This window comes from Panthera leo, chromosome A1 (assembly GCF_018350215.1).
Source record: "Panthera leo isolate Ple1 chromosome A1, P.leo_Ple1_pat1.1, whole genome shotgun sequence".
Lineage (NCBI taxonomy): Eukaryota > Metazoa > Chordata > Mammalia > Carnivora > Felidae > Panthera > Panthera leo.
The window spans coordinates 82,079,177-82,103,843 of record NC_056679.1 but is presented as its reverse complement, the minus strand read 5'-3'; the positions used below and the strand labels follow the sequence as shown (position 1 = coordinate 82,103,843).

The following is a 24,667-nucleotide window of genomic DNA, read 5'->3' as shown; positions in this document are numbered from 1 at the left end:
CTGCAGGCGAGCGCAGGAAGGCTGGCGTCCTTATTGTGGTTCCCACTTGTGGCATGCCGGATGGGAGGGTGTTGATTCTTTCCTCCGAGGTGTCTTTGTGTGACTGTAGTCAGCATCCAACCCTCGTTTTGAGTTAGAGAATAGAGTGTTTCTCAGACTGGTCTCTTGGAGAAGGAAAGACAGCAATGTTCACTGCTCTAGGGTGGCCGCTGCCCACATCTGGTGGTGCTTCCCTAGGATGTAGATGTGAGAAAACTTGCTTTCAGTTTGATGCTTAGCGATGCCATCTAGTCCATGGCCATGAAAACCCATTATCTCTGAGGCTGCAAACTGCGGGCATACTTGCCATGTAAACCTTCTTGATAACAAGTGAACGTAATAAAAACGTGTTTGCATTAAATGAGTTGTTTGCTCAGGGAGAGAGCTCGGGCCTCCCCACACACATCCTGAGCAAGCTGCCTCCCCAGCGTCTCACAGTGCTGCTCCCTGGGGGCCTCCTGGCTTCTGACAGGCGATCCTGGTCCTTCTTCCCGTGACCCAAGGCCACCTGCTCTCCGAGACCTCCAACCACCCGAGAGGTTGACCCCGACTTGTACTTCTCTGCCCTTGTCTCCAGTTTATTTCTTCCCTTGCATGATGACACGTGACAGTTGCATGTCACGTGTTTATCGTCTTGTATTTGCTGCCGAGCCGGCTGAGCAGACCCAAGCTTCAGATGTGAACCTCTGACTTCCTCACAGCTGCTCGCCCATTCGGGGAGATGGGCCTGAGTGGAGAAGAGCTCAGCAAATATTTGATGTGTGATGAGTCGATGGGCGAATATATGTTTCTGGAATGATCAGTCAGTGAAGGGAGGAGGGAAACCAGAGACCAAGTCAGTAATCTGAGAGGGAACCCTGGAATGGTCCATAAAGTAGGTAAAAGAGAGAGCTGAAAGACCAGGTACAGCTGATCGGAGTAACAGGGCAGTCTGTGAGGCTCAGCCCACCCAACGGGCTCCACGAGAAACGCGGTGGGAAGTGGGAAGAAAGAAGAACTGTGTACAAAAGTGCCCTGGCCAGGAGAGGCGTGGCACACGCTCCGGGCGCACAAGTACTATGAAGGAGAAACGAAGGAAATGAAACTTCTCACCCAGAAAGAAATACTCTATTAAGTGTTAGAGGCTAAAGCATTCCTGAGAGGGGCAGCTCAGATTGCTCAACATAGGAAGGAATGAGAAGCAGGTTGGTTTCCGGCTTTCTGGCACCAAAGAGAAACGAGCCCTGAGATGTCGCAGGGGAGACGGTGAAAGTGATGCCCCTCCATGGGAGCAGGACTCCTGCTGCGAACTGGACCCTCCCCCACCACAGTCAACTAAAGAGCCAGATGCCGTAAGGGTGGAACATTCTGGATGGCGGGCAGTCGGCAGTTCAGCTTTCTGACCCCAAGTAAGGGAAGCAGACAGGGAGGCCACAGTGGTCCTGGTTTTGTCCTGGAGCCGTGTGGGTGGCGAGGGGCAGGGGGAGTCCCAAGTGGAGCCTGGAGGCAGGTGGGGAGACAGACTGCAGCTGGGGGCCTGAGCCGCTATGGAGAGGAGGGGCCCCACAGCGCTCAACAGGCCTGTGTGAACCCATAGGGCGAGCGCCACGGGGTCGGGCAGAGCGTGGGGGCTGTGGATCCAAGGGGCTCTTGCGGCCCTGGGAAGCACTGATTCTCCGCCAGTGGAGATCCTTGTTCCCACTTGGCACTCCGCACAGAGCCTGCTGGTGGGGCCAGCCTGTCCTGGTGCCTATCCCGACAAAGCCTCAAACAAGAATGGCCATAATCAGTGTGCAGCAGAAGATCGCTAACTGCCAAGCAGCAGGAGGCCCAGCAGCCTTGTTCTCCGGAACGCAGCGCATCTGGACTCCAGCAGCCTGAGAGCCTAACATCCAGCACGTGCTCCAGCCTGCATGCCAGGAGCAGGACGGCATGCCCCACAGCCCGGAGAAGGGACAGTCCAGGGAAGCACACCCAGGGTGATAGGACAGAATTCATGGAAAAGGTGCTCAGAACTAGTGTGGCTGGCCGTGTTCTAGAATGCAAAGAGAACCAGGAACCAGGGCCTGCAGGTGGGATCAGGCGTGAGGAGACCCTGACACCGTGGCAGCTTCTGCTGCCGAGAAGCCCATGTGGCACGGAGGTCCCCCACCTACAACGAGGACACGCAGTAGTGTCTACTGTGTCGGGTTGCTGGGGAGGCGAGCTCATGAGTCGCGGAAAGCTCTGGAAGGTGTCACTCATGGGAGTCACCAGGAGGGTGTCCTGAATGCGGCACCACTGTCCCCTGCCCCCAGATGTTTCTGGATTGATAATCGGTGCACCCACCACCCACTACTCTTCGCTAGACAGGAGCTCCGGGCATCGGGACCACCACCCAGAACTCAGGACGCTCGGCCCTGGGCTGTTGAGGCTGCTGTCCTCTCGGACCTCAGGGTAGCCCTGAGAAGCTGCCTGCAGGCCCCCGGCTCCCGCCCCTGACATTCCCACTCTCTCTGCAGCATCCTCGAGTGCCAAGGCCTTCCCATCGTGAACGGGCAGTGTGACCCCTACGCCACCGTGGCCCTGGCAGGACCGTGCAGGCAAGTACCATGTCTAGGCCTCTCTGGCGAGCTGTACTCCGGTGCGATGATGCTGAGGCCTCCTTGTTCTGGGAAGTGCAGGATGGGCCCTGTGGTGGAATATATTGTTCTGGCTTACTTTTCTTTCTTTTGTTGCCTTAAAACTGCTTTGTGAAGAAAGCCCTTAGCTTCTTCACACTGGGTATTCTTGGCTCAGTAAGGGTTCCTCGTCTGCAGGCTGTGGCCGGATGGGAGTCCTGCTTGGGAGGCAGAGGCATGGGCTGCCAACATGCCATAAGGGTGGAGGTGCTGACATGGGAAGGTTGGGGAGGGGTGAGATCAGGAGGGAGAGGGAGAGGGGAGGTGTGTGGAGTTTAGGGACTGAGGAGGGAGGGGTCCGGCCAAGGTGCTTAGGGGGTGTTGGGAGGGTAACCAGGCAGAAATATTTACAAGACAAGAGAGGCAGTAAGTTATGGGCGAGAGATTTGGCATCAGCAGCATCGGTTTTAACCTTCACCCTTCCTCCCTGGTTCAGATCAGAGGCAAAGAAGACGAAGGTGAAAAAGAAGACCAACAACCCGCAGTTTGATGAAGTGTTTTATTTTGAGGTTGGTGTTTCAGTGCCACAGATGTCACACTGAGACCCTGTGGGAGGAGGTGGATCTGACAGGCCTCAGGCAGGGTCACCTTCCTTCCATAGGTCCCGCAGTGACCTCGCAGCACATGACCCCTCCCTCCTGCCTGTGCTGCGTTCGGAGGAACTTTCCTCCCCTCCCCAGTTCTGATCTGAATGCTGACAAACTGATACTTTCCAAGTGATCAGGATTTGGTGGTTTTCTATTATTTGGTTGGTTTGGTTTGTTTTTTTTTTTTTTGCCTGCTTCACTAGTCTTTCCTGAGCTGTGGAGGGACACTTGTTGACCAGAAATAGTGAGGGGATTTGAAGCAAAAGAGGAAATGTATTTGCTTTTTTTTTAATGTTTATTCATTTTTGAGAAAGAGAGACAGAGCATGAGTGGGAGAGGGGCAGAGAGAGAGGGGACACAGAATCCGAAGCAGCTCCAGGCTCCCAGCTGTTGTCACAGAGCCCGGCATGGGACTCAAACTCACGGACTGTGAGATTGTGACCTGGGCCAAAGTCCGAGGCTTAACCGACCGGGCCTCCCAGGTGCCCCAAGGAAACGTATGTGAACAAAGAGACCCCTTGGCTGCCTCAGAACTGTAAACCAGTGAAATTAGTGTGATGGAAGCCGTGAGGGCTGAGGACCGGGAACAGAGCAGGGAGCAAACGCAGATGCTTCAGTTTAAACGTGACCCGTAGGAAATACATTGAGGCTGATGTGCTCCCATCTGTAAAGGTCTCTTGCACATTTCCTACACACCAGGTCCTGGGCAGCCAACGTGGCATGAGGCCTCCACTCCTGTCTTCGTGAGCTTGCTTCCATGCAGAGAGCACACAAGTGGGTTCCTGCACTTGCTCAGTGCTGCTAAGTCAGTGGCTTTGGGGACCAGGAAGCAAACAACTGGTGAAATAGAGCAAGTCTTCGCAGAGCAGGGACCCTTGAGTAGAGTCTGGAAGGTGCATCATGAGGCTGAAGGAAAGTGTATTGAGATGTAGAGTGGGGCTGGTGCAAGAAGGGGGAGTTTGGTAAATGACGCTGGACAGATGGGTTAGAACCAAGCAGCTCATGGGCAGAGAACCTGGACCTTTTCTGACCGGTGTCCAGAAAGCCCATGGGTTTCTGAAACGGAGGAGCCAGGCTTCTTGGGGCAGCTGTAAGAAGGGGTATGGGGGTCAGAGTGCTGAAGGCAAAGCACCATTTTCTGTCCCAGAAGGACATTCTTGTTTCATAGCCGCGTGAAGAAAATGGTTTTTAAGAGACTCAAGATCAGGCAGGAAGCTGATGTTGTCAACCTGATTTCAAGGGGGATCCATGCCAGGGCTCCAGAGACAGGGAGGGATCTGGAACAGAGAATAAGGAACAGTTTTTAATATGAAAGCATTAAAAGCAGCCAGAGCCTTCGATATCTAGGCTGCCTAGAATAGTTAAATCAGCACTTTCCAAACTTGTTTTAATATAACACACGGTAAAGCCATAGGCTTTTGCTGCAGCCTGCATCACCCCGAGAGCTACGTCCACTTCTGTGGGCTTGTTTTCTATTTCATATACCCATATTTCACTCATTAATGTGGGCCTCATTTCCCTAGAGTAATTCAGTAAGCCCCAAGTACAGGTGAGCACAGGGATAGGCCTACATCCTACAGGAACCCAGGGCAGGCCTAGATGTAGGCTCTCAGGCTGCACCTGCCTCTCCCATGGCCTCAGACCACAGGACCTTGGAGCATGCTTCTGGCTGGACTTTATGGTCTTAGACTCAAAGGGCCAAGCCCTGCTCAAAAAGTACACCCCGTGGCTGGTTCTCTGTGCATGCCTTCTGCTTCAGCTTGCAAACAGCCCCACAGTTCTGACTCACCCTGAGGCTGAGCTCCTGGCAGAAGGAGCAGGGTGTCCCAGTGGTGGGCTTTGGGCTGGCACACAACCTCCTACAGGAGTTTCAACAGGAAGTAGCCTCCAGACCAGTTTGTCCCAGGATAATGGCTAGACTTACATAAAAACCCTTAAATGTTTCATTGAAATTATTTAAAATTCTATCAAAGCCACATTCATTCACTCAGTGGATACATTAGGTGCCACGCAGGAACCTCATGGCCACCATACTGGAAGCCAGACAGCAAATGATAGACCTTATCAGCACTGTGAACCATATCAGGCAGTCGAGACTCTGAGGGGCTTCCTGGAAGAAGGGGCATTTCACAGTCACCTTCAGGCTTCCCAGTGAGGAAGAGGTCCAACGGTGAGCCAGGCAGGGGGTGCAGATTTAGAAAGACTCCCCCTATGCTGGGTGAGGGGAACTAGTGGGGGCTCCAGGGGGCCTTCAGAAGGCTCAGCTGAAGGTGGATGTGGCTGAGGCCAGGCTAGGCTGTGGATGGACGGGAGCCCTGCTCAGGAGGCAGAGGCATGGACTGCCAACATGCCATAAGGGTGGAGGTGCTGACATGGGAGGTTGGGGAGGGGTGAGATCAGGAGGGAGAGGGAGAGGGGAGGTGTGTGGAGCTTTGGGGCTGAGGAGGAAGGGGCCCGGCCCAGGTGCTTAGGGGGTGTTGGGAGGATAGCCAGGCGGAGCGTGTGGAGTGCTGGCACAGCCCTGCCTGCTGCGCCCCAGCCGCCTGGAGATGGGGCTCGGGGTGTGCCTGCAGGCTGGGATCCCACCTCAGCTCTGGGTGTGGGGCCCCTGGCCTCTTCCCCTGGGCCTGGGGTGGCCAGCCCGTGGGGGTGCTCAGTGGGCAGTGATGTGGCACACACAGGCTTCCGCCCGTCTGTCCCTCCAGGTGACCAGACCCTGCAGCTACAGCCGGAAATCCCACTTTGACTTTGAGGAGGAAGACGTAGACAAACTTGAAATCCGGTGAGCGAGAATTGGGGTTTTGAGGCTCCTGCTTGGGGGTTGCAGTCTGAACTCACCTCTTCTGTTTGGTTTTCGTTTTGTTTCTACAAATAAGGGAAAGGAGAGAGAGGAATTTTCAATTTTCTGCTAATTTTAACAGTAGGACACTGGGAGTTGCTTGAAGTAAGAGCTGTAAACTTCCCAGCTGTTGGGTGGTGGCTGAGAGGACATTTACTTAACCCAAGGGACAAATGTGGTTTTGGAGTTCACGCTGCAGTATTTTTTCAGAGGCGAGGTCAAGCTGCTTAGTGTGTATGAGGCTCCGTCCACCCGGTGGCCTCACCCAGCCTAGCACGAGGTCCTGTTGCTTTCGGGGTGCTCACGGTCAAGCCCATGTGTGCACAGGCTGCACGAGAGGTCCCCCGGCATCCATTCTAGGGGCTACTCCGAGGCTTCATGCCCACTGGCTGCAGCCCCTGGGAGCCCAGCCTCTCTACGGCCTCCCTCCCAGCGCCTTGTGAGACCATCACCTGGCGTCCTTTCCCATCATCCATGTTTAGGTCTGACCTGCTCACCAGAACCTGAGGAATTCTTCAGATCTGACATGGTTTGCAATCTGCCTTCCTGTAGGGTCAGGGCTTCCTGAGGGGCATGAGATGTGACTGGACATACCACAGACGTTCAACTGGGGGGCACCCTGGTGTCCCCTGAGCCTCCAGTGACAATTCAGGCCTCTGAACAATAACCAGGCCATGGGGGCAGAGGGTGGGGATTGGGCCGGTGGGGGCTGTCAGGTGTGGGGCGTGGACTGAGGCCCCTCCCTCCCCCACATGTGGGACCCCTGGCCTCTTTCTCCATTCCTCTTGTGGCTTCGAGTCCTGAGGGAAGCCAGCCTCCACACACTGGTCTTGGCTTGAGCACAGACTTAGGTTAAGTGTTCCATTTCCAAACACGTCTGCAAGTCCCATTGGGGGTCAGAGGCTCCACCAGCTCCCCTAGACACGGGTCCCCTTTCTTGTTCAGAGAAAGAAGTGTTTATACAAGACTTGGCTTTAAATTCAAGAGTGAAGCCCTCCCTAGCTGTTGTTTGTTTGTTTTTAAATTAAATTTTTTTTTAATGTTTACTTATTTTTGAGAGAGAGAGAGAATGTGAGTGGGGTAGGAACAGAGAGAGAGGGAGACACAGAATCTGAAGCAGGCTCCGGGCTCCGAGCTGTCAGCATAAAGCCCGACGGGGGGCCAGAACTCACGAACCGTGAGATCATGACCTGAGCTGAAGTCGGACGCTTAACCGACTGAGCCACCCAGGCGCCCCTCTAGCTGTTGTATTGTAAACAGACAAACCCAAAATATTTTTAAATGCTTCTCTTATTAAAAAGAAGAAAAGACTGGCTGGAAACTTTTTGGCCCATTGCTAAGGTGTCGCTTGGCAGATTAAAGGCTCTTTGTTTATGCTAAAAATGCCATGGGACATTGTTCCTCTCCATGTCCCTGACGCATCTGGATTCCTGTGGCACACCCTATACCCCCCAACGATGCCTGCGGCTCCTGCTCAGACCTCAGGGGCAACAGAGGGCTGGTATGGTCTTCCAAAATTTTCCCCGTGACCACCAAGTGTGGTGAGAACTGTAGACTTTCAGCTCATGGAGTAATCTCTGGTTACTGTGGGGGACACACGATGTTTGCTTGTCAGCACCTGGAAACACCGTCCGTCCATCCCATCCTTCCATCCCACATGTACAGTCACCATGGCCCCAAATCAGAGGGAACAGTGAGAATTCCACCCAAGTGAATGGTCTTCCCATCCTATTGAAAAGGCAGGAGGCCCCTTACCCTAACCCCAGGCCCTCGGCTCCTCTCCCTACCCCCCAGGCCCAGGGAACACATGTCTTCATTCCAAAGTTACATCCTGCGTTGACCTCACATCTCAAATGTACTCAGTCAGTGTGGCTCTTCATGGAGGCTGGCCTGTGGGGCTGAAGGCTCTACCCTGTCCCAGACCCTTCTGGGGAAGATGAGGAACACAGCGGTCGGCCTGCCCTCCCTAGGCCATCCCTGATGGGAGATCTGCGCCTCATTGGCTGTTTTTCAGAGTTGACCTCTGGAATGCCAGCAACTTGAAATTTGGAGATGAGTTTCTGGGAGAACTAAGGGTTCCGCTGAACGTGCTGCGACAGTCCAGCTCTTACGAAGCCTGGTAAGGTGGCTGCATGCCTGGCCCCATGCCCTCCTGGTAGGTGGAGGGACAGGGTGGCTGAGGCAGTGTGGAACAGCCAGAATGAGATGACACGGGTCAGCCCCCTCCTAGCCACCTCCTCGGTTTTGAACGTGCTCCCAGCTAGCTCTGGTGAGGTGAGAGGTAGCACACGGGTGCCGTGGTGGCTGAGGGCCTTGACCTGGAGAGCCCTGCTGCTCCAGGCTGCCCTGTGGCCCATTGTCACAGGTGTCACCTGCTGAGGAAGGGAACAAGGTGCTGTTTGAGACAGATCTCCCTCAGCTCGGCCTCCTGCCTCACTCATGTGTCCCAGGAGGCAGGCCTCACTACTCTCTGTCTTCCTCTCCTGTTTTCTCTGGGTACTTTGTATTTGGCATAAGGAATGTGCCTTGGTTTTATTTCATGATTATTTCATAAATCACTTTATATCACAGTGAATGTCATTACTGTGAAACCACAGACACTCTCCTTTAACAGATACACAAGATGGGGACAAGGGGTGTCACAGGCCATATGCCACATACCAGAGCCCTGCACATCTACAAACTCACCGTGTGGGTAGATTTTTGTGTTCTGCCTAATGGTGGCTTACTGTCACCAGGAAACTAGAATTTGTGTATTTAATTCTGAGGACAGCACCAGCACAGCCCTCAGCTGGCTTCTAGTTCCTGCTAGGAGCACTGAGGAGCTGAACTGTCCCTAGTTCTATAACCAGGAGGGGACATTCACATGACAGCCCCAGTGGACCCCTAGCCAGGTGCCTTGGCCAGACACAAGCTACCATACCCATGTCTGTCTGGCCCTTAGACTCAGAGCAGCGTTCCCGCATGGCCACACTGCGGAAGACCTAAGGGAAGAGCGTCCGGTTAGAACACAGCGAGAAAGTGCCCATGTACTCTGGTGCTTGGCCTGCCTACCTGCCCGGTCAGGCCCCTCAGATGCTCAGGGCCCCACACATTCCTTACAACAGCCGCAGCTTTGCTCCGCGGATTGCTAGCGGGGGAGCATTCATCACAGGACAGTTCTGGTACTGCAGAGTCTCCCCTGACTACTTACACACCTGCTTCCCCCTGCTCATCCCAGTTCCCTCCACCCTTCCCTACTTTCCCACCTTAACTTCTAGGTCTGTGGCTCTGCAGACTCTTCCCCCGTAGTCCACGTGTTGTGGGGGGTGCCCCGGGGCACAGACCCTGCAGGTCTCCATTGGAAAGGCCTCTGGCGGGAGGGGGGGGCCGTGGGGAATGACTGACCTTCCCCCCCCCCCCCCGACACACGGACCCTGCAGGGGGGGGTCTCCCATGACAAACATGCCCGATCCACACACCCCTGGCACAGGGAGCAGAGAGGTGTCCTGCAGAATCGCCCTGGAGCTCCCTCCTACCTCAGACCCCGGCACAGAGCATGACGGGCCACCAGCCAGAGCAGAGCCCTGGGCGCAGCCTGGAGGGAACCAGCCCCTTGGTGCTGCCGCCTCACACAGCCCTTTCCCTGTGATCTGCTCCCAGGTACTTCCTTCAGCCCCGAGACAACGGCAGCAAGAGCCTGAAGCCAGGGGACTTGGGATCTCTGCGGCTGAACGTGGTCTACACTGAAGACCACGTCTTCTCCTCCGACTACTACGGCCCGCTGCGGGACCTGCTGTTGAAGTCTGCGGATGTGGAGGTACCTGTGCGCGCTGCGCCCTGGGCCACCTGCTACCATCTGCACACCAGCGGACCGCCCTGCCCTGCCCCCCACCCCGGCTCCACCCCCAGCCCCGTGCCCACCCACCCTGGACCCCGGCTCAGCCCCCAGCCCCCATCCCAACCCCGGCTCCACCCCCAGCCTCCTGCCCCTCCCACCCCGACCCTGGCTCCACCCCCAGCCCCTGCCCCTCCACCCCCCCGCCGGCTCCACCCCCAGCCCCCTGCCTCCCAACACCCTCCCTCCCGACCCTGGCTCCACCCCAGCCTCTGGCCCTCCACCTCCCGCTCCCTGCTCCCGCCCCTGGCTCCACCCCCTGCCTCCCTGCCCCCCCACCCTGGCTCTGCGCCCGGACCCCTCCCCCAGCCTGGCTCCGCCCCCAGCCCTGACCCTGGCCTCTCCTGCGGGCCCGTCTCTGGCCCGACTCCACCCCCGGACCCCGCCCTCCAGCCCCCGCCCCGCCCCTGGCTCCGCCCCCAGTCCCGCCCCGGCTCTGACCCCGGCTCCACCCCCTGCCCCCACCCCACCTCCCCAGCTCCACCCCCAGACCCCGCCCCCAGCCCGACTCCACCCCTCAGCCTCCGTCGGGATCCCAGCCCACTGACCAGCCCCCACGGCTGGGGGGCTCCAACTGGGGTCCCGTGGTGTCTTTCCTTCCCACAGCCGGTGTCCGCATCCGCAGCTCACATCCTGGGCGAGGTGTGCAAGGAAAAGCAGGAGGCCGCCATCCCGCTGGTGAGGCTCTTCCTGCACTATGGCCGGGTCGTGCCCTTCATCAGCGCCATCGCCAACGCCGAGGTCCGGAGGACCCAGTGAGTGAGGGGCTGCGCGGGGGCAGTCTGGGTGACCTGGGCAGCAGCAGTCTCCCTCAACGCTGGTCAGCGCAGGTTTGGGCCAGCTAAAGTGACCGTTATAGGTTTTCTTCCAGAGACACCCTCACTGTTCCTCAAAAACACACCTTTTCTCTTGGAAATCCCGAGGTATGTGAGCGAGAAGGGGGTAAATAGGGCACCCGTTGTAGTTGCCTTGGGGGTGGGTTCAGCTCCTGTCGGCTGACATTAGGCCGGCAGCAGAAGGCCAGGTCGCTGCTGCCCCAGGACCTGCGCCCACTCCGTGGGGGTGGGTTCTGCCAAGAAGAATGTCTCCCTGGAGCTCCTGGTTTAGAAAGATCTAGAATGCACCCTAGTTGCAAGAAGGTGTGGAGCACAGCCTGTTAGGGTTACTGTCCTGCTGCACTTCTGTGTGACCCCAGCTTGGTCCTTAGAAGCCTGAACTTATGCAGAACTGAGCCTCACACGGGTGAGGCAGTGGGCAGGTGGATGTTCTGTAGAATGGTGGGGCAGCTCTCTGCACAGGGGTTTGTTACACAGATAGGGCCCAGGGCTCAGGATTCCCAGCTGTGGGACATCGGGGCGGGTCTGTTTTCCTCCAGGGCATCTGGAAGCAGACTCAACAGGGTGAGCTGGTCTCTTCCTCCTTGGACTATGCTCACAGGCTCTGCTTCTGTTGACACCTGTTACCTGAAAGACAGTTGTCTCCACCATTGTTTTACAGGGACCCCAACACCATCTTCCGAGGAAACTCCTTGACCTCCAAGTGTATCGATGAGACAATGAAACTGGCAGGGATGCATTACCTGCACGTGACCCTGAAGCCCACCATAGAGGAGGTGAGCATGGGGGGACGGACCCCTCCCTGCCATGGAGAAGGTGAGTCAGGGCCCACAGGCACGGGGGTGATGGACCCCTCCCCACCATAGAGGAAGTGAGTCAGAGGGTGACGGACCCCTCCCCACCACACTGGCGCTTCCCTGTGGATCATAGGCGGATGCAGAGAAGGCAGCACCCGGGGGGGGGGGGGGAACACCTGCGTGAAGACTAAGGTCACCCTCTTCCCAGCATCCCCACAGGGACCTTCCGTGTGTATTCCAGAACCTCCTTCATTTCCTCAAATTAAGAAAATGCTTACTTGAGGGTAAATGCCATGCTCACTCTAGAATGCACGGAGGGCTGGGGCACCTGGGGGGCTCAGTTGGTTGAGTGCCCAACGTCAGCTCAGGTCATGATCTCTCAGTTCGTGGGTTCGAGCCCCTTGTCAGGCTCTGTGCTGACAGCTCGGAGCCTGGAGCCTGCTTCGGATTCTGTGTCTCCTTCTCTCTGCTCCTTGCCCACTCGCACTGTCTCCCTCCCTCCCTCCCTCCTTCTCTTTCTCTTTCTCTTTCTCTTTCTCTTTCTCTTTCTCTTTCTCTCTCTCTCTTTCTGTCTCTGTCTCTCTCTGTGTCTCTGTCTGTCTCTGTCTCTCTGTGTCTCTGTCTCTCTCTCTCAAAAACGAATAAACATTAAAAAAATAAAAATTTCTCATTTCAGAAAATCTATCATTCTGGTAAAGACAAAGGGACATACAAGAGAAAAACTGATTCTTTGGAGAGCACCCCTTTCTTTAGGCAGGGGTCCCCCAAATCTGTGAGCCAGTCATGTCTTGCCAGGCACAGCCGGGGGCTCCACACACTTCCTTTCCACGTGGCTCTGAGCTCCTCACCTGACCTCGGACGGGATCCCCAGCAGCATTCCCCAGAACAGCTTCATAAAATGCAGGCTCTTTGCAACGTGAGGAAGCTTAAACTCGCGTTAAAATCACACAGTTTGATCCATATGCAAGCTTGGCCACACTGAAGTAATCACATTGTTAAACTTTATGAAGCTTCATGCCACGTGAGCTGACCCAGAAGGGTCTTCAAGGAAGTTGTGTCCTCACGGACCGAGGCCGGTGTCTGGCTGCTCTGAACGCCACCCCTCCCACCCTGTGTCTCAGGGGCTGGCTGTGGCTCCTGGTGTCCTTCCTGAGGCTGATGCCCCTGACCTGCACCTGCCTGAGACCCAGGGCTTTGTGTCCCTCACTCCCTGCCCTAACCTCTCTTTCCAGATATGCCAGAGCCACAAATCCTGTGAAATTGACCCTGTGAAACTGAAAGACGGAGAAAACCTTGAGAACAACATGGTAAGGATTTCTGGTTTGTTCAGCACCCTCCGGGGCCCGTCACCCGTGTGCAGGATTGGGGCCCGGGGCCACCTGGGGTGCTTAGCATCTCTCTAAGATTTGGGGTGGGGGCCCCACTGGGATGTGCCCCGCAGGATGCCACCAGAGCCTGTGGTGGGGGACTGGTCATCTCACCTGCCGTGCACCGCCACTCTCCGCCGCTTTCTGCTGGCTAGTGGCGCTCCTGGCCTGGCGCACTAGGCCCCTGCACCTCCCCCTCTCCTGGGATCATGGGAGCCTCCCTACCAGGCTGGCCTCATGGCCTGGCTTCTTCTTGGCCTGGTCTGTCCTCCAGCTGCAACAGACCTGGGTCCCAAACCCGGGCCACCTGCCCCTGTGTCCCTGCAGAGTGGTGTCCTGTTTTTCAAAACAGCAAAACTCTGATTTGGCAGGTTATGCTAAGTCTTTTTCATGCTTTCACAGAAAACACTTTTTGCCGTCAGGGAGGTGCATTCCAGGGAACTGTATCTCTGCGCCCAGTTATGAGGTCGGAGCAGAGGAGGGAGTCAGTGGGGCTTGCCCTGCACCCCAGAGCTCCAGTATCTCCCCACGGGGCTACTGTGGCTGCATAGAGAGGCCCTTCTGCAAATGCCGGTGGGAAGCTCTGTGCCAGTCCCTGGCCTCTGACTCCCTCCCGGGTGTGGCCATAGTGCTCCTCATGGCCGGCCCGGGACCTGCACAGGCACTGGCAGGGTGTCCCACCCACATCCTGTTGCAGGAGAATCTTCGGCAGTACGTTGACCGCATCTTCAACATCATCACCAAATCGGGAGTGAGCTGCCCGACCGTCATGTGTGACATTTTCTTCTCTCTTCGGGAGGCGGCTGCCAAGCGCTTCCAGGGTGAGTCCTCTGCGCGGGCATACCCACAGCCCCTCACTGGGCGGCTCCTCTTACCTCTCCTGGATGGCACAAGGCCAAGAAGTGACGTTCAGAGTTCACGTAAAGGTGGTTGTAAGCTGTAGCCGCTGAGTCAGCGCCAGAGCCCAATTGCAGCTGCCCCCGGGGAGCCCCGATCCCAGAGAGGAAGGGCAGCTGGCCAGGTTTTGTCCCAGTGGTTTATTTGGGATGGAGCATGAATTTCTCTGAGTCTGGGCCTGTCTGGTCAGAGAAGCCACTCTCCTGGCTCTCAGCAGTTCTGACTGTGGCAGGTTGAGGCCCTGCTCAGTGCCCAGTGTCATGCAGGTCAGGCTTGCTGCATTTGCAAGAAAGACCGGAGAAGCCCTTTCTGGAATTGGGGCAAGACAGATCCCAGGGATTGATCCTCTTTTCAAACTCTGCCAATTCCTCAGGGAGGCACCGGAGCCACCCTGTGCAGACCTGCCCACGGGCAAAACAGCGGTGTCCTGCCCTGGTGGGAAGCATCGGGTCCGTAACTCAGCATCAGGATGCAGGCTTAGGCCAGGGCTTGGAAGGCTGAGGGGGCAGTGTGGGGCCTGATGCCCTGACCTGTCCCCACCCATGGCTCTGTGCCATCCTTCCCCGAGGAGCCCATGAGTCAGCCCAGGTGCATCTTGCTGCCTCAGGGGACCCCTGAGCCCCCAGAGCAGTCCCCGTGGACCTGACAGAAACCCCGTCCCACCTACCCACCGGGGTAGCTTCTTCAGCACTGGAGCCTGGGCCTTGCACCCACTCTGTGGACAGGACCTCCTGCTTTCCAAACATGTCAGAGCACTGCTGCCTGGGAGGGGAGGGGTGGGTACCAGGCCCCCAAGCCTCACGCTGCCCTGGGGGGTGGTTACCGGTCACCCAAGCCTCACTCTGCCTGGGCGGGGGTGGAGGTGGTGGGGGTTACCAGGCACCCAAGCCTCACTCTGCCCTGGGTAGGGGGGTACCAGGCCCCCAAGCCTCACTCTAACCTGGGGGGGGTGGTTACCGGTCACCCAGGCCTCACTCTGCCTGGCAGGGGGGTACCAGGCACCCAAGCCTCACTCTTTGGCCAGCTGGTGAACCAGCTCCAGTGTGTTACAACCCGGCCACCAAAAGGTCCCGAGCTTTTAGTAATGGTCAGGCAAGAACAGCAATGGGGCAGGGACAGACCCTCAGGAGGGGCAGGGTTGCTGGACAGACCCCTGGGCTCACCGCTGTCACCCCCAGAAGGCTTGTTGAGCTGGCTGTCTGTATCCTGGCCACAGATGACCTGGATGTGCGGTACACAGCTGTGAGCAGCTTCATTTTCCTGAGGTTTTTCGCTCCTGCTATCCTGTCCCCCAACCTCTTCCAGCTCACGCCTCACCACACGGTAAGTGAGTGCCAGCCCCGTAAACCAGTACACCCGCCCTCCTGAGCCAGCAGGTGTGCTGAGGAAGAGGGAAGGGGCAGCGCATTGTACAACCACGCGCCCTGAACCCCTCTATGCACATGAAGGGTTGGTGGCCTTTCTAAGCTGTGCCTATAGACACAGTTGGATGCTGTGACCAGGATTTCACTCCCACCTTGAGAAAAATGGAGCATTTGTGATCTTGGATACATTCAGGCACATATTCACTCAATCAGCAAACATTGAGCTCCTCAGGGCCACAGGCTCTGAGCGCTCACACTAGTGATGCGCCAGCGGAGAGCGCCCAGTGGTGACTGCGCTTGGCAGGAAGTGCAGGGCGGCGGGGATTCAAGCGGCCCTTTCCATCTATTGGTTTTAGATTAAACCTCCAGACCCTGAGGGGACACCCTGGGTGAGGCCACCTGAAGGGACTCAGAACCACACAGGGATATCCCCTCGTGCGTATCGGGCTGGGTGCTTGTTCGCAGCCACTGTCCTCACCCTGCACTGCGGGGACCTCCGGCTGGTGCCGCGTGGACGTGCTGAGGTCCAGTCCGCGATGGCCTGGGAGCCTGCATCAGGAGCAGGTCCCAACACACGCTGACGAGGGACCTAGGGGGACTTTTCCCAAATCCAGTGTTTGTCTGCTTCCTGTTACTTCCTGGCAGCACGCTGGTGCTGGGGGGCTTTCAGGTGGCATCATCCATTTGTGGCTGTGTGATTCTGGGTTCAGTCAAGCATTTCTGTAAAACAAATGAAACTCACATTGCCCCTTCCCGCCTGGCAGGACCCGCAGACATCGAGAACGCTGACGCTTATCTCGAAGACCATTCAAACGCTTGGCAGCTTGTCCAAATCAAAATCTGTAAGTCATTTATTTTAACCGTCTCATCTTTTTAACACAAAAGAGAGTGTGTTCAACACAATTATAAGAGAAGGAATAATAAAGCCCACCCAAATGCCCACCCAGCATGCTCATAGAACATTCCAGCAGCTTGCGAGTGCTTCTCTGCCCTGCTGAGCTGTGAAACTTTGCTTTTTGAGACTGTTTTGTTTGGGGCAAATTATCCTCAGAGACCGAGTTCAGTTCTGTGAATCTTGTACTTAACGCAGGTTCACAGTGGGAATTGTAATTCACAGTGATATTTCATAAGCCCAGTAGCATGGCGGATAGCGTCTGTTAATAAGCAGTAAAGAAATAACATACCCCGAACCAGTGATGGAGTAATGCCACTGGGCTCCAGGCAAGGGGAGGGGGAAGGAATAAAGTCCAAATTCCGTGTCTTCATGTCTTCCCCAGAGAAAGGTCAGCAATGACATAGGCCCCAGACAAAAGTAAAAGTCCCTGTTGCTAGAGCAACTGTTGCTAGGGAACACAGCCTAGGGGAGCTGCTGAGGCCCTCCCAGACTCACTGTCCCCAGGCCAGAGCTTCTCCTGTGTTTCTGCTGACAAATGTCAGTGAGGCCGGGCTGCTTACCAGTGACTGGGAAGGCCATGCTCCCAGCTACAATTTCATTTTTGCCATAAATAAGTAGATTTGAAATCATGTCAGACCGACACGCAGCTGGGGGGTATCACAGGAGCGTATGCTGCGTTACCATCACCTGAAGGGGTGGCTATCACATCCATGCCTGTGTCAGGATTCAGAGACCACGGGGCCCAGCCCCACGCAGCAGCCTTGGTCTTGAGCATCTGAGGATGCGTGCCAGAGGCAGGCTTGTGGCCCATGGGCAGCCAGCAGTCCTGTGCTGGCCCTCCTGGCCCTGAGGGTCTGCCCCAGGGACAAGGGTCCTGATGGGCAGGTCCGAGGACATTATGTTTGGTGATAGTGATGTGGGGACAGCTGGGCGTGTTCCCTGGGGCTGAAGACCATGGGTGGATCTGCAGGGACGGCTGATCGGGTGGAGTGAGGCCGCCCCTTCTGTCTGGAAAGGGTTCAAGTGGGGATGTGCAGAAGCCCCCAGCCCAGCCCCCCTCGTTCTGTTCTTTGTGGGGTCCAGTCCCTGGCAGACAAGCAGCCACCTCTGGGGAAACGCTTGGCTTTCTATGAACTGAGTAAAATAAGAGCTGTGTGGTGGCCAACAGCCAGCCAATGGGCACGATTGCTCTTCTCTGCCCGTCCACGCCAGTTTGTGTTAGCTGGAAACTTGGATAAAGAAGCTCCTGCTGGGTCTGAGGTCTGCACAAACCTCATTGCATGCCCAGAAACAGTAAAGTGACCTACGTGTGTAAAGGGTGCTCATTGGGGCAGAGTATCAGGAGTGGTTCTTTTGAAGTCCCTACATGCATTCGTGAGGGGTGCCCCAACTTCCCCACACTGGGAGCCCCCGCCCCTGCCCCCTATCACAGAAGGGGTTCTGGGAGCCCCCGCCCCTGCTCCCCATCACAGATAGGGCTCTGGGAGACCCCGCCCCTACCCCAGTCACAGAAGGGGCTCTGGCAGCAGCCTCACCTGGGTGCCAGTGTAGGCTCCTTAGACCTGGAACCTAGGTGTTAGTGTCCACATGAGCAGGGGTGTTGGGTCGTTTGTAGCAAAGAACTCACTGAGGGACCCCCTACCCTCCATAGTTGAGTTTCCCAAACACAGCTTTGGTGGCTTGTGTGGCTGCCATGGGCCATGCCCAGGCTGAGCGCTGGGCAGCATTGTGCCCTCACGGTCCACCACCAGGAGACCTGCTCCCTCCCCTTCGCCAAGTCCCCACAACAGAAGCTGGTCATGACCCGTGCCTCTAGATTTCTCAGTTTTGGGCCATGAGCCGAGAGACCTGTGGGCCTTTGCTAAGTGACTTGTTCCATTTTAGGCCAGTTTTAAGGAATCCTACATGGCTGCGTTTTATGAATTCTTCAATGAGCAAAAATATGCTGATGCAGTAAAAAACGTAAGTACGGACGTCGGTTAACGTGGACTTACTACCCCTGTGTTGTGCATCTTTCCTGAGAAATAGTTGGCTTTAAAAAGATTGGGCTAAAGTTCACGTAACATGGAATTGACCGTTAACCATTTTAAAGAGTTCAGAGCATTCATAGTGGCGGTGGCCACCCTCCCAGCTCCTTCCTGACCACTCCTCTTCGGGACCCAGCATCTCATACCTGAGTACCCCCCCCCCACCAAGTGGTGGGGTGCCCCGTCTGTTCTGTGAACCCCTCACCTTGCCCTTCCTGGCTGTCTGCTCCTGGTCACCCCCACAAACGCCTCAGGGTCACAGAGCCCAGGGACCCAGGCCCGGAGTTAGGGACATGGCATGTGGGGAGAATCTCTTCTGAGAAGCTTTACTTTTTCTGTGGTGTTTGGAAACAGTCACACATGTTTAGCTCTCAGAAACCGTAAAAGCCAGGACCCAGAAGGGAGAAAGGGGCAGGAGCTGGGGGCACGTGGTAATTGCTGGAGGGGATCCAGGTGGGTCGTGGAACAGTCAGGCTAAGGCGGGAGGGGCCCTGTGCTGCCTCACGCTCCAGCAGAGCTGTGTCCTCGGGTCACCTGTTCACACGCAGGGAGGCCTCTGGGTGTCACTGAGCCTGGCAGCCGTCAGGTGAGGCAGCAGCTGGGGTTTGGGGAGACCCACCCTGGGGGGTCGGGACCAAAGCTTTCCGGCCGCAGTGGAGACTTGTGCAGGACTCTGACCCAGGAACCCAGGGGCGGCTTCCCCTCTGCTGTGCTGTCAGAGAGACCGTGTCCTGGCGAACTTTCTGTGCAAGAAGGAGTGTTTTCAAGCCATTTTGCCTTTAAGCATCTGCGTTCTATCCCACACCAGTTCTTAGATTTGATCTCATCTTCTGGGAGAAGAGACCCCAAGAGCATCGAGCAGCCCATTCTGCTCAAGGAAGGGTAAGTCCCGTGTCTGCTGTGGCATCCCGGGCACCTCTGCCACGTGGCTGGTGGCCTCCCAGGTCAGAGGCGGCCAGACCGGAGAAGCGTGGCCTTTGTGCATGTCTCAGATCCACCAAGACTGCACGCAGGGCATGTCTGAGACGTGGTGCTGTTCACTTCCCTTTCTGCACACCTGTGCTCCGCGGACCGTATTGAGCGGAGAAACGCCGTCAGCAGAAGGGAAGGGAAGGAGGCTGAACCACCCAGCTTGGTGCAGCCCTCCATCAGACCCCCCCCTACTCCTGAAGCATCTGCTGCCTGCCCGGGAGGAGGGGTTCCAGTCCCTCTTTCCCTCCTGGGGTGCACCTGCCATGGCCCCTTTCTCCTCATGGCATCTGCAGTTGACGCTTCCAGTGTGGGAAATGAGGACAGGCAGCTGCTTGCTTAGGGACTGATGAACCTGGTGTCCTTGCCAACTTGTAATTTAAAGTTAACACCAGCACAGGGACTAAACGTTTCCAAAGTAGAGATGTTTGCCTTTTGATTTTTAATCCTATCACTTGGAAGTAGAACAATGTTGAAAGTCTGCAGGCTGCATCTTGTGTCACAGACACAAAAGGGGCAGCTTATTTTGATGTTGCAGACATGACCTCAGGCTGTGGGGTGGGGAAGGCAGGGTATGTGCCCCGAGCCCCAGCATCCTCCGAAAAGATGTCCTGCTCACACAGGTTCATGATTAAGAGGGCACAGGGACGGAAACGCTTTGGAATGAAGAATTTTAAGAAAAGATGGTTCCGCCTGACCAACCATGAGTTTGCCTACCAGAAAAGCAAAGGTAACGGGAAAAATCAGCTTTTTATTTGATTTCACATACTTTTTTCTGAGAGACCAGAGCCTTGTTTGTGGCCCTGATGGGTTTAACCACCTGCTTTTCCGGAGTGAAATGAAGGACAAAGAGTAAGTGTCCCACAGAGCAAGCCGTCTCTTACCACTGGAGCATAATCACCAGGGTGGCCTGGGCAGGTGGGCGCCAGGTGTAGGAATCAGGGTCCCGTGTCGGCTGTGTCCCCCCAGATCTGACGTGGCTCCTGACAGTGTGTGGCTAGAGGGTTTAGGCTTCCTGGGAGGCGGCACCGGGTCCTGCTTGGCACACGGTGTGAGGTTGGGGTGTTCTACAGCATCCCGACTCCAAACCCCTTAAGCCCGTGGTCTGCGTGCTGCGTACCTGTGCCACCTCTCGCCTGCCCCCTTAAGAGAGCCCCTTTTTGCTACAGGAGACCAGCCTCTGTGCAGCATTCCCATCGAGAACATTCTGGCAGTGGAGAGACTGGAGGAGGAGTCCTTCAAGATGAAGAACGTGAGTGTTGTGTCTCCATGGTGGGCCCCCACTTGTACCTGCTGTAGAGCCCAGCAGCTAGGCTGGCTGGGGAAGGCAGAACCTGCCAGAAAGTGCTTCCCTGCAGCTCCGGGGCCACGGACCGGCTCTGGGACCCTGTGGGGTTTCTGTGGAAGTGTTAATTTTGATCTGGTTTTGAACTCACAGGAAAGCAGCAACAATAGAGCAGGACTTCCACATCCCCATCCCGGGGCTTCCACGTCCCCCATCCCGGGGCTCCCACGTCCATATCCCGTGGCTCCCGCGTCCCCATCCCAGGGCTCCCGCGTCCCCATCCCACGTCCCCATCCCAGGGCTCCCGCGTTTCCATCCCACATCCCCATCCCAGGGCTCCCGCATTTCCATCCCACGTCCCCATCCCGTGTCTCTCATGGCTCCCACGTCCCCATCCCAGAACTGCTGGTTGTTTCATTTTCCCATTTGCTGAGCGTACTCCATTGTTTCTATCTCTTCATTTCTCTCCACGTGTGTATGTGTTTCTGAACCACATAGATATTTTGGTTCATTCCCTAAAAACAAGAACTTCCTTGTATGACCTGAACAGCCACCAAAGGACGCCAGCGCTGGGGTGGCATTGTTACCCCTCGCCATCAGCTGTGCTGTAGTGATCTTTACACCCATTGTGTGTCCTGAAACCAGCACCCAGTGATGCATTCATTCTGTCATGTCCTTCATCTGGAACATTCCTCAGCCTTTCTCTGTGGTTTGCAGACTTGGTGTTTTTGAAGCACACGGGCAGTTTTTTATGGGCGTCCCTCAATTTGGGAGTGTCGGGGGGTCCACCGTGGTAGGTTCAGGTGACACATTTTGTCAGGAATCCCACAGAGGTGAGCACGTCCCCTGGGTGCATCGTGTTAGGAGGCTCACTTGCAGTGACTGTGGGAGACACACCAAGCTGTATCCACATCAGTACCCCCTCAGGCTCTTGCCCATCCACAGTGGCTCCCTGCCTCCCTCATTCCTTCGCTACTATTTCCTGGCTTCCTGCCACGGAGGGCTCTGTCCTCCATGGAGGGTTAAGGTTTAGGGTTAGGGTTAGGGTTAGGGTTTAGGGTCAGTGTTGGGGTTAGGGCTGGGGTTAGGGTTTAGGGTTGTGGTTAGGGGTTAGGATTGGGGTTAGGGTTACGGGTTAGGGTTAGGGTTGGGGTGTGGGGCAGAGTTAGGTTTAGGGTTTAAGGTTTGGTAAAGATTAGGGGTTAGTGTTGGGTTAGGGTTTATGATTAGGGTTTCGGGTTAGGTTTAGGGCTCTAGGACAGCAGGGCCACATTTCGTTCAGAATGAGGTTCTTCCCTGCCCAATGTGGCTATGCGAATTCACAGTGCTTCTAACGGTGTCTTCATTCCGCTGACCAGCACACGCTTTGATCGGGCCGGGGTAGGTCGGGTCGGGTTTCAAGGGGCTGTTGGTTACTTTTTCAGGCGTGCCTTAGTGGGCTCTGGGTATTTTTAGTCATTATGGAGTTCACCTTTGGAGCAAGGCCGTGGTCAGGGCTACCTCCTGTGTGCTCCCAGGAGAATCTTTGTAAGACCTCTCACTTGATTTGCGAACACAATTTATAGTGTTTCCCTGGACTTGCTGTGGCTGCATCAGGCAAGGGCAATGAACGTCTCAGTTTTCTTGTTGCTGCACACCTTGGAACTCGTGGCGGAGGAAGTGCCCTGCTCCACGTATCTCACTGTGGCCACTGGGTCAGGTCTTGTCACAGGAGACCATGAGGTCACACTGTACACCTGGAGGCCTTGTTCTTGGGGAGGACTCTGTGTGTAGGAAAGTTCCCTGTGGCTTTGCTCACCCTGGTGGCTTTGCCTAGACAATGATATCCCTACTGAGCCTGGGTGGTAAGGTGCCTGGGGTACAATGGCCGCCCTTAACCCCCAGGGCCCTCAGCATGGAGCCTGATGTTTCCACCCAGAAATCTGCATATGTATGTCCTGTTTTTGCCCTGGTCTGTTCCCATTTCTGTTTCTTTGTTCCTAATTTTCTTTCTTTTTTGAGAGAGTGAGAGAGAGCTGGTGCACAGTGGAGGGTTCAGAGGGAGATAGAATCCCAAGCAGGCTCCTCACTCAGCACAGAGCTCAGCACAGGGCTTGATCCCATGACCCTGAATAATGACCTGAGCCAAAGTCAAGTCAGCCACTCAACCGACTGAGCCCCCCAGGTGCCCCTCTGTTCCTAATTTTCTAAATACTTTTTACATTTTTCTGTTTTATTAGGCGTATTAATGTAAGTCATCTGCAGTCTTTTGTAGAGCATGGTGGGGAGTAAATAATAACACCACTCATTCCATGGCCTTCCAGCCTTCAAGAAACCCCAGCCTGTGATGTGGGGCTGTGAGGGTTGGACAGTCAGCTTCCCCTGGGAGAGAGTGTGCGTGTTCTCTGCTGTTCCACAGCCAGCCTCCGCCAGTGGCCCTGGTTCGGGCATTTCTCTGCAGCTCTTTGCCTGTCTGCACTTGTGGCTGCAGCTGGAGTGGACAGAAAGGGCACATTGGCCAGTCTCCCTGTGACACTGACATGGGCCTGCCCTCCGTGGGTGTGGGAATGGCCCCTCGTGGCCTCTGTGCCCAGGCCTGCAGACAGTGCTCATACCCCAGCCCTGGCTCGATGCTCAGCTGATAGTGTATAAAGGGCAACCCCGAGGCCTCCTCAGCATTGATTCATTCCCCTCGTAATGTGTTCAGGGAAGGTCCAGTGGAGCAGGACCCCACAATGGTCCTAACCAAGGGTGCTAATTTGGAACCTTTTGCACAGGAAGACATGGTCCCTTAAGCATAGAGGTATTCTCAGGGCCTTGACTATTTTAAAGTTTATTCCCTTTAAAATTCAGACAGGTGATGGGGCACCTGGGTAGCTCAATTGGTTATGCGCCTGAGTCTTGATTTCGGCTCAGGTCATGATCTCATGATTCGTGAGTTCAAGCCCTGTGTCGAGTTCTGCACTGACCGTGTGGAGCCTGCTTGGGATTCTCTCTCTCTCCCTCTCTCTTTGCCCCTCCCCACCAAAACAAACAAACAAACAAATAAACAGAAATTCAGACGACTTCCTGTGCTCCGGAAGCAGTGGTTGTCCGGGGAAACAGCTGGCTTAGCTGGTGCTCTGTGCGCTTAGCGGGAGCACCTTCTGGACCCTGGAGTCTGTGCTCTCCAAGGCCACCAGGGCTGTTTGGACACCAGGTCTGGGGTTTGACTCTGGCCCAATCTGCAAGTGAGCAGACAGGCTCATGGATGCTTCGGAAGGGCTTGTGGGTGCTTGCACCCCTCGTGTGGGAGCAGGAGCTCAGGCCCAACCGCCTGTCCTGAGAGCCTGAACTCTGTCCATCTGGAGCAGGCCAGCCCCTCCCTCCCCTGCACCTCTGGTCATTTGCTTCACTGTGCCTCCTGAGCGCTGCCTCCTGCCAACCACAGATTGGGCTGGGGCCTCAGAAGAGTTGGATGTGGTAAGAACCTTCTTCAGATACCAGGAGCCATCCACAGCAACCACTGGCCCCAGGAGGATGGCCCCTGCACACTGTCTCACCCCACAGGCCCTGCTGCAGACACCCAGCTGAGGGTTTAGAGGACTGGCCCCCGAATCCGCTTCTGCCTCCTGGGAGCTGACAGGGGATCTGACCTGTCTTCTGTCTCCTTCTGTGTCTGTCTGTCTGTCTCTTGCTCATTGGTCAGTAGTCAGTAGGTGCCTAAGGCCACACTGTGTTTGTGGGGGACACAGCAGGTCTGTTTCAGAGCTTGTCCTGGCCCAGGGTCGCAGAGGAGGAGTCATGATGAACTTGCATCTCCGCCTAGGTCTGAGATTGACCCCATGGTCCAGTGGGCGGTGCTAGCTGGGTAGACAGAGGAGGCGGCCGCCCCGCTGGACAGACAGCAGACACAGACAGAAGCTCCCGTTCAGCCTGTACAGTCCCCAGCTGGATTCCTCGTCCCTCCCTCAGGACTATTTGAGGCAGTTTTTTGGGCAAGCAGACGGCCCCGTGGCAGGTGGGGTGTTTTCCTGGGCTTGAGGGGTGTTCACACCATGCACCTGCTCCAGGAACTGGGACACTGGCATCCTGTAGCATTGGGTGTCTGCGCCTCCCTCACCTCCAGCTGTTCCCGGGCCTGAGACTCTGCTGTCTCCAGGATGGCAGGCTGGGAGCAATGCGCCCTCAGCCGGTGGCATTCCCAGATGTTATGGCAGCGGGCAAGTGTGGACGGTGTCCGAGAAACAGCTGCCTGCCTTTTCATTCCATCAGGCCTGCAGTTTAGCTT

The 24,667-nt window shown here is 56.1% G+C and overlaps 1 protein-coding gene across 3 annotated transcripts in view; it reads left to right on the top strand.

Moving 5' to 3' along the window:
• RASA3 (RAS p21 protein activator 3) overlaps positions 1 to 24,667 on the top strand; it is a 119,297-nt gene that overhangs the window by 83,797 nt on the left and 10,833 nt on the right. For all 3 annotated transcript variants that reach the window (XM_042930903.1, XM_042930908.1, XM_042930917.1), the window contains 15 exons: positions 2,520 to 2,600; positions 3,115 to 3,187; positions 5,971 to 6,047; positions 8,119 to 8,223; positions 9,747 to 9,903; positions 10,588 to 10,736; positions 11,479 to 11,593; positions 12,847 to 12,921; positions 13,679 to 13,802; positions 15,095 to 15,201; positions 16,007 to 16,084; positions 18,022 to 18,099; positions 18,973 to 19,046; positions 19,757 to 19,863; positions 20,303 to 20,385. In XM_042930903.1, coding sequence (XP_042786837.1) covers positions 2,520 to 2,600; positions 3,115 to 3,187; positions 5,971 to 6,047; positions 8,119 to 8,223; positions 9,747 to 9,903; positions 10,588 to 10,736; positions 11,479 to 11,593; positions 12,847 to 12,921; positions 13,679 to 13,802; positions 15,095 to 15,201; positions 16,007 to 16,084; positions 18,022 to 18,099; positions 18,973 to 19,046; positions 19,757 to 19,863; positions 20,303 to 20,385 — 1,483 coding nt within the window. The remainder of the gene's footprint in view (positions 1 to 2,519; positions 2,601 to 3,114; positions 3,188 to 5,970; positions 6,048 to 8,118; positions 8,224 to 9,746; positions 9,904 to 10,587; positions 10,737 to 11,478; positions 11,594 to 12,846; positions 12,922 to 13,678; positions 13,803 to 15,094; positions 15,202 to 16,006; positions 16,085 to 18,021; positions 18,100 to 18,972; positions 19,047 to 19,756; positions 19,864 to 20,302; positions 20,386 to 24,667) is intronic.